The sequence below is a fragment of the Ciconia boyciana genome, chromosome 2 (genome assembly GCF_034638445.1).
Source record: "Ciconia boyciana chromosome 2, ASM3463844v1, whole genome shotgun sequence".
Taxonomy (NCBI): Eukaryota; Metazoa; Chordata; class Aves; order Ciconiiformes; family Ciconiidae; genus Ciconia; species Ciconia boyciana.
Window position 1 is genome coordinate 24663874 of NC_132935.1, and position 11291 is coordinate 24675164.

The following is an 11291-nucleotide window of genomic DNA, read 5'->3' on the forward strand; positions in this document are numbered from 1 at the left end:
TAAACTTCCTTGCTAATATGCTCTTTGCTGATAAGAAGTTCTTGGCAGAACAGTTCCAGTTGGAGCTAAATTCACTGAAAGCTCCTTTTACTAGCATTTTCCATAGAAATATTCTATTTCATTCAGGTTTTCTATTCACTGATTACAAAGATTTTTATGACAATTGGTTTTAGCCATGTATACTGTCACACTGGAAGTTAGAATACAATAATTTGTCAAAACATTTTCTTTTTATAGAACACTTTCAAATATAGTAATTTAAGAAATAAAATTCAAGCTGTCAACTTTTCAAACTATATCCTCAGAAAACAGCATTAAAGTGTTTTCATTTACATTCTTGTTAGTCAAAGATAATCCTTCTATGGCACAGACCCAAATTTTACCCTCCTGAGTGTACATACCACTGAATAATTTGTTCAAACGTCAGTTGCAATTTCAAAAATCCTTTCTTGCCTCTGAATCTTAAACATCTGTAACAAATACTTGTTTTGAGAGTGCTTTACATTTGGGACACTTGACCTTTTGCTGTATGTACCACAAAATTTAAGTTTCAAATACCATGCAAGCAGGAAATCTGATAATTCCAGCAGCAGCCATCTGCATAGTCCAATATCAAATATTAGTTCTAGGTTGCTCAAAGTCATGGGTTACAAATCTTTTTCCACAACTTCTATAATTAGTTGTAATTTGCTGCTTCTAAAACACACTTCTCATGCAACATCTGGCCTCGAAATCTTACCTTAACATTGGAAAAGTACTTAGCATTTGGCTGTTGGTGTGCATACACGTGTGTATATGCACATGCGCATATGCACATAACTTAAGTGTAACTACAGAATGCAAGCATATGCTTTGTGGGCAGCATACCTAGGACTAGAGATTTCTACTCCAGCAACAAAAGCCTTTTAGCTCTGGAACTGTAAAAGAATATTACAAGAAATATCAACATAATGGAAAAGTGTTTTCCAATGTTCTTGCTGGCTTATATCTAATCATTGATGTTAATGTTAACAGCTCATCAAGCATCCTACCAAACACTTGAGAGTTTTGCATAAATTGGAATTTTCTTTTGCATGATCCTTAATATAACTGGAGGACTCTGTTGAAATTGAAATGGGAACAACACTTTAAAAAAAAAAAAACACAAAAAACCTCTCTAGAGTTAAAGCACCACACTGACTAAAAAAACAAGTTCAACATTAACATAGCCAAGTACTTTTTGTTAACTAAGTTAGGCATATAATATAATCGAGCCACTGCATATTTCAGCTTCATTGTGTCGGAAGAAAATCTTTCCTGAGCCTGTGAAACAGCGTAATGAAAAAATTATTGCGAGCAACTGAACAAAAAGCCCTTTGAGACCCTTACATGTAAGAAGTCTTCCAAGTACACTCAAGCAAGTACTGTAACTTCTAAAGGGAAAAGAGTTACACTCCAGGATCTTTAAAGCAATCCTTCAATAATAACAACACATCTTTTGAAAAATGCCCAATGCCCAGTGGTGCGCCACACAGCTGTCTCAAGCAACCAGCACTGCTTCTTGGGAGGCAGAAGCTGGAAGCATGTAGGATGCTATACTGCTCTTGAAATCCATTTGTTGTCTAGTCATAGGAAAATTCTGGTAGAGCACTATTAACACACTTTTACATCCACAAGAACACCACTACAGCTAATAAAGAATTAAAAATATGCATAAAGGAAGATACTAGCCATGATGGGAATAACAATATTAGCCTCTCAGAAAATAACAGCCATCACAACTTCACATACCTCATTCTTCAGATGCCTTAAAAGAAAGTGACCTATAGAAGCTATTATTTTCATCAACCTCTCAAAGTTAGAAAAGCATTCATCATATTTCTTACCTGAGCTCCATCCTTTAATTTCAAGATGCATTCCATCGTATTGATAGTGATGACAACTGGTTCTGATCCCAATTTTGTCCATGGCACATGAATCCGAAGTTCATGAATATGCCCACTTAAAAAAGTAAATGGTAGTTTCAGCTCCTAACAACAACAAGAAGAGTGGTGAATTGACTACTGAAACATATCAAAATTCAAGACACACCTGTAACTTACAATAATAAGGTTCTATGACAAAGCATAAGTTAAAAGTTATTCTCCCTCCCCAAATCAGCAGTGTGCCACGGGGTTTGGTAACTGGCTTTATAATCACATGCATACTTACATTACAATTAGTCTGTTCAAAAGAGACATCTGGATTACCATGTCCTTGATAATAAAAGCCAGTTTAAAAGCACCTCTCTTGCATGAAGCTACTGCAAAATGTGTCACTATTCAAGGGACAAGTACAAATGAACCAGGTGAAAGCAAATACATGAACTAATATGCAGCCTGCATTATTCTGAAGAACACAAATTTGGAATTAAACAAACACTGACAAGACCACAGCAAGGCAATTTCTTCCAAAATATTTTAGTACTTTGAGTTGTAAGAGCTCAGTGCTCTTAAGATTGGCCACAAACAAAAATGAAGTCTATACAAAAGCTATGACGCACTTACAACAAAAAGTTTTAGTAAAAAATACTGAGAAGGTTTCTTTTTCTATTAGATACATGTTTAAATTGGTCCTCTTATTTTGTGTAAGTATAGTTTGTACTCTTTTTTCCTAGTTTTAAGATAACGTTAAAGGTTAAGGAAATAAGCTAAACAGAAGATTAGAGGTTTGGCAAAAACACTAATTGAATCAAAAATCAATTCCATCAACCAAAGATTTACTTGGTGCACTCTGACCTACAAATTAGAACTTCTGTGTTATACACACAGTAAATCAGGTAAAATGCTTTCCATTTTCAATACTTGTAATATGAATTAAAACAAAAGTGACATTAAAACGGTTGTGTTAAAAAATATAAAAGTGTTAAGGTTAAGCTGGGCACTCTAAATTAGGCAATGCCAGAAGTAGAGTTACAACTGCTATTCTGATTTGACTCTCGGCTCATGTATTTTATGATGTCCGTTCTAAAAACATGATGTCATATTGTTTCTTCTGCAGAATCCCTACATACTTCAATGATCAGGATGGATGCACTCACTAGAGAAGCAGTTCATCTGGTTTTCTTGTTGCTTTTTTAGCCACAGCATTGGAGGTGTTGCCCCACTCACAAACTGCTCAGTAAATACAAAGTTACTAAATTCTTCATTGGCAAAACCCAGACTCTTCCTCACCAAGGCCTAACTTAGATGTCACACCGCTTTAAAAACTGGTGGAAGTCAGTCCAGAACTCCTAATAAATGCCTGGCACTCCATCCAGTCAATGCATATAGGGCAGACGTCTGTGGGACAGCCCCCGTGAGCCACCTGCTACATGCAGCTAGTCAGCAGGAAACACAAGGTGCAGGGGTTGAGATAAATTCTTTGGATCTCAGGTAGATAGCACTGGACAGCACATTGGATGCTTTCATCTACTTTGGATCCAAAGGGTTGAAATTTCCCCAGCTGCCTCAGGAGCTCTCCTGGGAAGCACGAGCTTAATGCGTATCAGACAGAACGGCCACCTGCAGCTAGAGACCTGGTCCAAGGATTAGAAATCAGATTTAAAATAATGAAAATAAGTGCCTAGTGCAAAGTAAAGAAAAAATATTTTATATTATGTCAGAATTTTAAGTCAGCATTCTCAATACTAAGTATTCTAATGATGAGGCTTCAACAATGATATATCTTCTTACCTTTCTGATCTCCCATCATGACATTTTTGGCTACAAAGGTTTAAACTTTTAATGGAGGGAAAAAACAATGGATGTCTTCACTTGGAGTTATAGCCTGGTGTTCGGGTCTTCATCTTAGATGCTGGGAACTATAGGTGTGAATCTTGTCAGGGTGAGAAGGGTAGTGAATCGAAGTCTCCTAAATGCTGGGCAATAGTTTTGCCCATTAGGTTCTTAACTGTTGTGCCTCTTAGTAAACTCAGGGACATAAACCTTTGTTCAGAACTTCAGAATTTACCTGGCAAAACTGGGCAACCCGGGGCTTAAGCACCTTTGCACTTCAGCTCAGTTTAGGTACTTACATGCTTTGTCTCAGTATTCATATGAATGAGTAGGAGTTAAATACAGAAGGTCCATGAAACTCTGAGGTCAAGCAGGCAACTTGCAAGGGAATTTCAGATGCACACATCTAGAAGTGGATCCAGAAAGCCTGTTTTCCTGCACTGCTTCCCCCTAGACTTATCCCTGCTGTATAGAAGTTCTACATGAATAAAATTTGAGGACAACTGGATTTTGCATTTAGTACTTGACATATATTATAAAGTCTACCTATAGAATATTTCTGTGAAGCTAGTTAATTTGCCTAACATCTTGAAACTGTAATTAAATCTTAGTGATATGTTTCAAAAACCCACTAAAAATTTTTATTTTTTCAAGTAGCTACCATGTCACAAGTTCACAGTTGCACACTACTGCAACTGTGACAGGTTAGCATCCTGAGATAGCCTCTAATTAGTCAGCCAAAAGAGAAGTCAACTATTCTTATGCATGAATACCTAGCACCATCACAGAGACAAGTGCCCTCTCCATTCTATTGCTGATACCTCTTCAGCCTTTCTACTGGTACCACAGAAACATTCATCTTGCATCCAAGAGCTAAGAGTGGATGCAGTATATTCACTGCTGACAAAATCTTCAGAGAAGACAACTACACAAAATCGTAGCTCTATTTCTTGCAAAGTACAGCTTTCAGTTTGTAAATTAGTTCTTGGGTTTAATGAGCTTTCATGAACGGAGTTTCAAAAAGAAAAAAACCACACCTCTCACGTCAGGGAAACTCTTAACTCAGCCATGCTTACAGAACATCACATTTAATCTCAAGGACTGTCGTGGTTTAGCCCCAGGCGGGAACTAAGCACCACGCAGCCGCTCGCTCACTCCCCCCCGGTGGGATGGGGGAGAGAATCGGAAGAGCAAAAGTAAGAAAACTCGAGGGTTGAGATAAAAACAGTTTAATAGGTAAAGCAAAAGCCGCACATGCAAGCAAAGCAAAGCAAGGAATTCCTTCACCACTTCCCATGGGCAGGCAAGTGTTCAGCCATCTCCAGGAAAGCAGGGCTCCATCATGCGTAATGGTTACTTGGGAAGACAAACGCCATCACTCCAAATGTCCCCCCCTTCCTTCTTCTTCCCCAACTTTATACACCATTCCAAGAGATGATAGTTATAGACCTTCTCATAAAAACAGTTTGAAGAAAATTGGTAATTTGTTTTTACAGAGTGGTTTTTCTTCATCTCATTCATAAATGTACTGAAGGATTTTAGCTAAAAGCCTCTCTCCTCAAAATTCAGCCGTAAGCTTACAATCAACATGAACAAAATTTTAATCCAGACAATTTCAGTTAAGGCACCGTCAGTTAAGGCACCAAAAAGCAAGTACTGGGCAGTTTAGCTACAGATGTTGCTACACTGGTCACACAATAAATGAAAAAATACCTTATGTCCCGCAGCTTTGTGAGGGCCCACAGAAATAAGTGATCAAAAAAAATATGCAACCTAAAAATACATTAGAACTTGAGACCATGCTTTCATGAATCAAGACAGTGAACTATCACTATTAACAGTAATAGAAATAAATTCCCTTTCCAGACTAGCAGATATGTAATTTTTATGTCACTCATCAACACCACAATGTTTATTTAGATTCTGACTTGTGCTCACAAGTGTAAGTTATGAGTTTACTTCAAAAGGCATTCTAGAATAGACATTTTTCCACTATTTGCTGGATGGCTTTAACGCATTCTCTTTTTTGTCTAGCTAACTGTAAGATATTGAAAGAAACTGAAGACAGTTCTTCTTTTCAAAGGAATTTAGATATAAAGGTGGTCTGACATTATCCTAATTGCACAAGCAAGTTTCCTTAAAGCAATGTAGAGAAATCTTTGTTGTGTTATTTCAGTAGACAATACAAATGTGTGCCAAATTTAGTAACTTGTTCATAATATAACAAAGACTATTTTTATTCCTCTTCCTTTCCTGTGCAATCTTTCCCCTTTCATTAAGTACTGCATTAAATTCTTAACCTGTCTTTTGTACTTATGACTGATTAGACTTTACGTTTTCGATTTTACATTTACGTCACACAAATCCGTCAAAAAATTATGATATGGCTGAAAACAAACTCCTGAGCTTGACACATAATAACTGATCGACATCATACAAGACTGCAGACTAGATGATCATAACTCCCCTTGCCCTAAAATCTCCCCTTGCTCTAAAATACAGGACTCTCCCCAACTTCGGGGTGATAGGCAAGTACTGTTTCCTCCATGTCAGTATTAACTCAAATACCTTTTCTTCACATTCGAGGCTGCATTTCACAAGTAACCCAGTGGCACATAACACAGACACTTAGAGTAAGGCTATTTTAATGCCCTCATTTCCTTGAAATTATTTTAAGTACATTACCATTTTTCACATTTCTTTCTTTCTAAATTCTTTCAGGTATGAAAAGTCCACACTACAATAAAACTCAAAACTCTTTAGATCAAGTTCTCCTTTATCTTCCAATCAATCAAAGACCACTTCATCTTTCCCTTCTGAGTTTGTAAAGCAGCCAACATAATAAGCTACAATGTTATGGAAATATACACAAGCAGCACGAAGAGCTCACCATGTATCTTACCTCTTTGTACCACTGTGCCAACAGAAACATTACACACAAGCTAGTTACCAAGTTCATAGGTAGTTCTGTTACCTCTGGTACCATAGTGACTTCACATAAAAGTTGACAAAAGTGCTTAAAAGGCTTTTCCGTAAAACAATATTTAACTATTAAAGTATAATTATAAAATACTTTCTTGAAGTAGTTTTTGTACAACGTGCCAGTTATTATGCCTAGATGGAAAATTTATTGGAATGCTTAGTCTTTTAGTAATTGAATCATCCAGGATAGGAAAAAAAACTAATACCAAAATTTTATCAGATTTAATCTTCAGCTAAAGACAATAATTATAAAATTGACTGGCTATTCAAAGAGTGACATAATTTTGTACAAAAGCTACATAGTACCTAGAAGGTTGAACCGGAGTACAAAGCAGTACTTAGCTTTCACTACAGACTGGTATTGTCAAAAAAGAAAAGGGGGTGAGGGGGGCAAGGAAAGGACAAAAATGAAGAGCTATTGCAATACCATTCAGCTTTAAATTAATGAGAGCATACAAAACATACCTAAATACACCTAAAAACATGCAAAGTATTTTTAGGTACTAAAATGTTCTCTTTGGGTTTGATAAATCTTCTACATCAGCAGCTATATTATATGTGATTTCATAAGGTACTGGTTCCAACTTGGTCCCTAAAATACTTTAAAGTAAGATCTTCTAGAAGGCAGACAGCAGTTTGCACTCTGTTCTCATTTGTTCTTCAGGATTCTGTTTGGTGGTCCGTAAGGGCACAACATGCCATGGGAACACTAACATCAGCTGAAGTGCAAGGAGTGAAGGGAGAAAGCACAGACTTGTTCCCAGACCTGCTATAAGGCACTTTGTCCAGGTAGTTTGGCACCTATGCTAATGTTCCTAAATAATCATGTTATAGTTCCACAAAAGCTGGAATCCTCTGAAAATATTTAAGACTCTAGATAATTATATCAAGGGTACATGCATTTGTATCCAAAGCCTAAAGCACGAAATTAAGGTTGTATTCATGCCAGATAAAGAGCAGGGAACCATGCTGGGGATAACAGCACAGGACAGAAAGGATGTTAGAAGGGAAGAGCAGTGGAAGTGGTTAACTTTGTATATCATGGATCCATTCAGGCAGAGAATCCAAATAAAATAACACATCCTGGTAACTTTTAGAGACTTTAGCTTTTCAGGGGAGCTCCCTGCCAGCTGCAAAGGCTCGAGGACATTGTATTACCACATACTACACAATCAAAGAGTTTTGCTGAGCAAGCATAAAGCAGCATCCCTTCTGCAAAAGAGAAAGACACCCTAAATACAGTTTGTTGGTCTAGGGAAGTTCCAAAGAATAGTAAGAGCCAAATTAAGGGGGGGGGAAATCAATCTGAGCTAAATTTTGCTTTCATCACATATTCACATCCCCATTCAAGCCGGTAAGACATGAGCACAGGTAAAGGCAAATGTTGCCATATATACAAGAGCCATGACAGCAACAGATTGCGCTGGATATTTAGGTACCCAGCTGATACATAGGCAGACAAAGATGAAGCCAGTGATCACCTACCAGCAAACTGCAGCTATTTGAAAGGGAACAACACAGATGATAGCAGCAAAATCCTAACAGTGCCAGGTAATATAGCAAGTCTGACATATCCATCCCAAGTCATCATTTGTTATTAGGACAGACTTTCTCCCTACACAGTACAGCATTGGAACAGTTTACCCAAAGAGGAGGTTTTCACAACCAAGACAGGAGATTTCAAGACTCGATTGGAGAAAACCACAAGCTGATCTGACATAATGCTGGCAACAGTCCTGCTCAGAACAGGAGGTTGGACTACATGACCTCCAGAATTCCCTTCTGATCAACCCTTCTTTGATTCCATAACATATACATTTTAAAAGGCTTTGAATATTCACAGGAGGAACACATCCTACACAACTGCAGCCTAGTATCCACATCAGCTGTATGGACAAGCTGTACCAAGAAAATGAGGAACCAAAAGACTTGAGAGAAAATACAGAGGCCACCAAATACTTGAAGAAAGACAAATCGGGCTCTTTACAGAAGCACAGAAAATAGGACAGGATCTCTTGAAAGATTGTTTCCTCTTCCAGAACAGGATCAGAGATACTTAATTAACCATAAATATTTATTTCACATTTTAAAAGGTCTCCCCTGATAGAAACCATGCAGTCTCCTCGGTCTACTCCAATGCCTCATAATCTGATGAAAACATGAGAAAGTTTTCCTTGATGTCCAATCTAAGCCTCCCTGAGTGCAATTTATTCCATTCTTTCTTGTCTCATCCATAACACTCTTGCCCTATCTTGTCTCACCTTATTTTATTCAAAATTAAAAACACATTCCCTGTCTATTTTATTCTTCTTTCAATGGCCATATTGTCTAAATCTCCCATTATTTTTTGCTGCATTTCTCTCAGCTCCTTCAGTTGGACTACATCTGGACACAGGACTCTAGTTAAGACTTGCTACACCATACACAACAGAAAACAGCTTTATCTATCTCACACACTCAACTCCTCAAGTTGTCAACTCAGATAAGCATAGAAGGAAACAGTCCCTCCGCTAAGACTTCACCAGTTCATATTGACAGCAGGCTCCAAATTCTGTATCAAGTGTTTTACTTGGTCAAGCTTGTCTTTTTAAGGCTGAGTTTTACAGAGCCTCTGATCTAATCCACACAAACCAGCTGATCAAATCTGTCCCTCAATTACTCCTAAAGTTTAGACGCAACTGGAATGATGAAAATTGGAGTCATAAAACAATACAGAGAACACAAATCTGTGTTTAGTATGCATAACTAAAAAGAGATCCTACTTTACTTTGTGACATTTTGAATTAGTTACTACATGCAATTAGTAAATATGACTGGAAAAGCAATTTAGTTAAAGTTCATACTGTAAAACAACGGTTACTGAAAGAAGAAACACGTCCACAAAAAAGCCTTTCTTTTCACACCCCGTAACTTACAGAATATGCAAAGAATTACCATTCATTACTAAACAAATGCACGGAATTAATGCAAGAATAACTAAATGCAGGGGAAAAAAAAAGGACTTGCATAAGAAGGAAAACAGTGAGTACTAAACGAACACCTATCTGTGCAGACCAATGCAAATTATTTAGTCAAATTTTTTTAAATCAAAGACACAGACTGTAACTACTGTAAACATAACATACCTGTTCAAGTACATCCAACTTTAATTCAAGTTTACTAAGTACAACATCTCCTCCCCAGAGTGACAACTGTAGATCTGAAGGCTTCAAGTTCTTTATGTAGCGATTCACATAACTCATCAAAATAGGAGTTACATAGGACTCCAGCATTCTGGAAGCTTTCTGTATTACAGGTCAAGCACTAGGAAAAAAGACAAGACAATGAGGTATTATTTATAAATCGGTCAGCCCAATTTTTAATAAAGCAACAGTCACATTGTTTGGACATATGAAAAATTATATTTCAAATTCTACTTTCTAAACACATATGCCTATATGTAGAGACACATATACTTACATATAAAGATGAAATATATACCAATGAAAGCACATCTATTTGCATTTACGAATTTCCAGCTTATATACATATATATATTGGAACTACTAACTGGCTTGCTCACTTGCAAAAGAAAAGCCAACCCAAACAAACCAAAAAACAGAGAAGGAGGTCAAGCAGTCTACCATGCTTTCGTACAAAATTTAAGTGACAGAAACCCCGTCACTTTTAACTGATAAAAGTCCATACTAAAACATCACCTTAGGGACACCTCACCGATCTGATACCTCGAGTATCGCACACATGGCAAAAATGCCAGCTTCGTGCCACCCTTAACTCTAAGCAATCCAAAACCCTTCAAAAGCCAAGCTGAAGTTAGTTACCACTTGCCACCGCTCTCTCCCGCCCCCCACAGCACCCCCGCCCTCTCTGAGGAGACCCTTCCCCGCCCTAACCAGCGCCGCAGCCTCTCCCGGGCACCCCCCGCCCATACCTTCGGGACACCCCTCACACCTCCCTCCCTCCCTCCCCCAGCCCCACGCCCTCTCATGACCCCTTTACCTGCCCCTCCAAACACCTCCGAGGCTCCGTGCCCCCCGCCCAGCCGCCGCCCTCACCGGGCCGGCCGGGTCGCGGGAGCCCCGCGCAGGCAGCTCCAGCCGCTCCGGCTCCGCCGCACGGGCACTTCCGGGTTCTTCGGCGCGTGTGCCCTCTTCCAGCGTCCACCGCCTCCGACGTCCCGACAGGGTCTAGGCTTGCGCCTGAGCCGGAAGGCTTTGGCGGCAGCACCGAGGCGGGGCCGGAAGTCGGCCTTGAAGCCGGCGGAGGTCACGCGCTCCGCCAGGAGCTGGCGGGCGGGACGGAGTGGCCGGGCGTTGTGCCGGGGACGGGGCGGGGTTTGCTGCGGGCGGGGCGGGGCGGTGGTGGCCGTTAGGGAGGTGGGAGGGGTCGGGAGAGAGCGGCGCCAGGACGGGTCCCCGTGAGCGGGAAACGGGGAGGCGGCAGAGCCCGCCGGGGCTGGGGTCCGCGTCTGCCGTCTGCTCACGCGGCGGAGGAGGTCCTGCCTCCACATAGGTGTGTATTCCTGACGCGGAGGAGCCTGAGGAAGGCCTCTGCTGGGGAGGGTGGAACCCGCAG

The 11291-nt window shown here is 39.7% G+C and overlaps 1 protein-coding gene across 9 annotated transcripts in view; it reads right to left on the reverse strand.

Annotated features, from left to right (window-relative positions):
* The window catches only part of VPS13B (vacuolar protein sorting 13 homolog B), a 489796-nt gene extending 478898 nt beyond the window's left edge, over positions 1-10898 (reverse strand). For 7 of the 9 annotated variants that reach the window (XM_072852126.1, XM_072852122.1, XM_072852127.1 and 4 more), the window contains exons 1-3: positions 10716-10898; positions 9842-10019; positions 1866-2009 (exon numbers count right to left, since the gene is read on the reverse strand). In XM_072852126.1, coding sequence (XP_072708227.1) covers positions 1866-2009; positions 9842-9988 — 291 coding nt within the window. In that variant the 5' untranslated portion in view covers positions 9989-10019; positions 10716-10898. Of the gene's footprint in view, positions 1-1865; positions 2010-9841; positions 10020-10715 lie in introns of those variants that run through there. The other 2 variants (XM_072852129.1, XM_072852128.1) reach the window with 1 other exon arrangement.
* Positions 10899-11291: the final 393 nt, after the last annotated feature.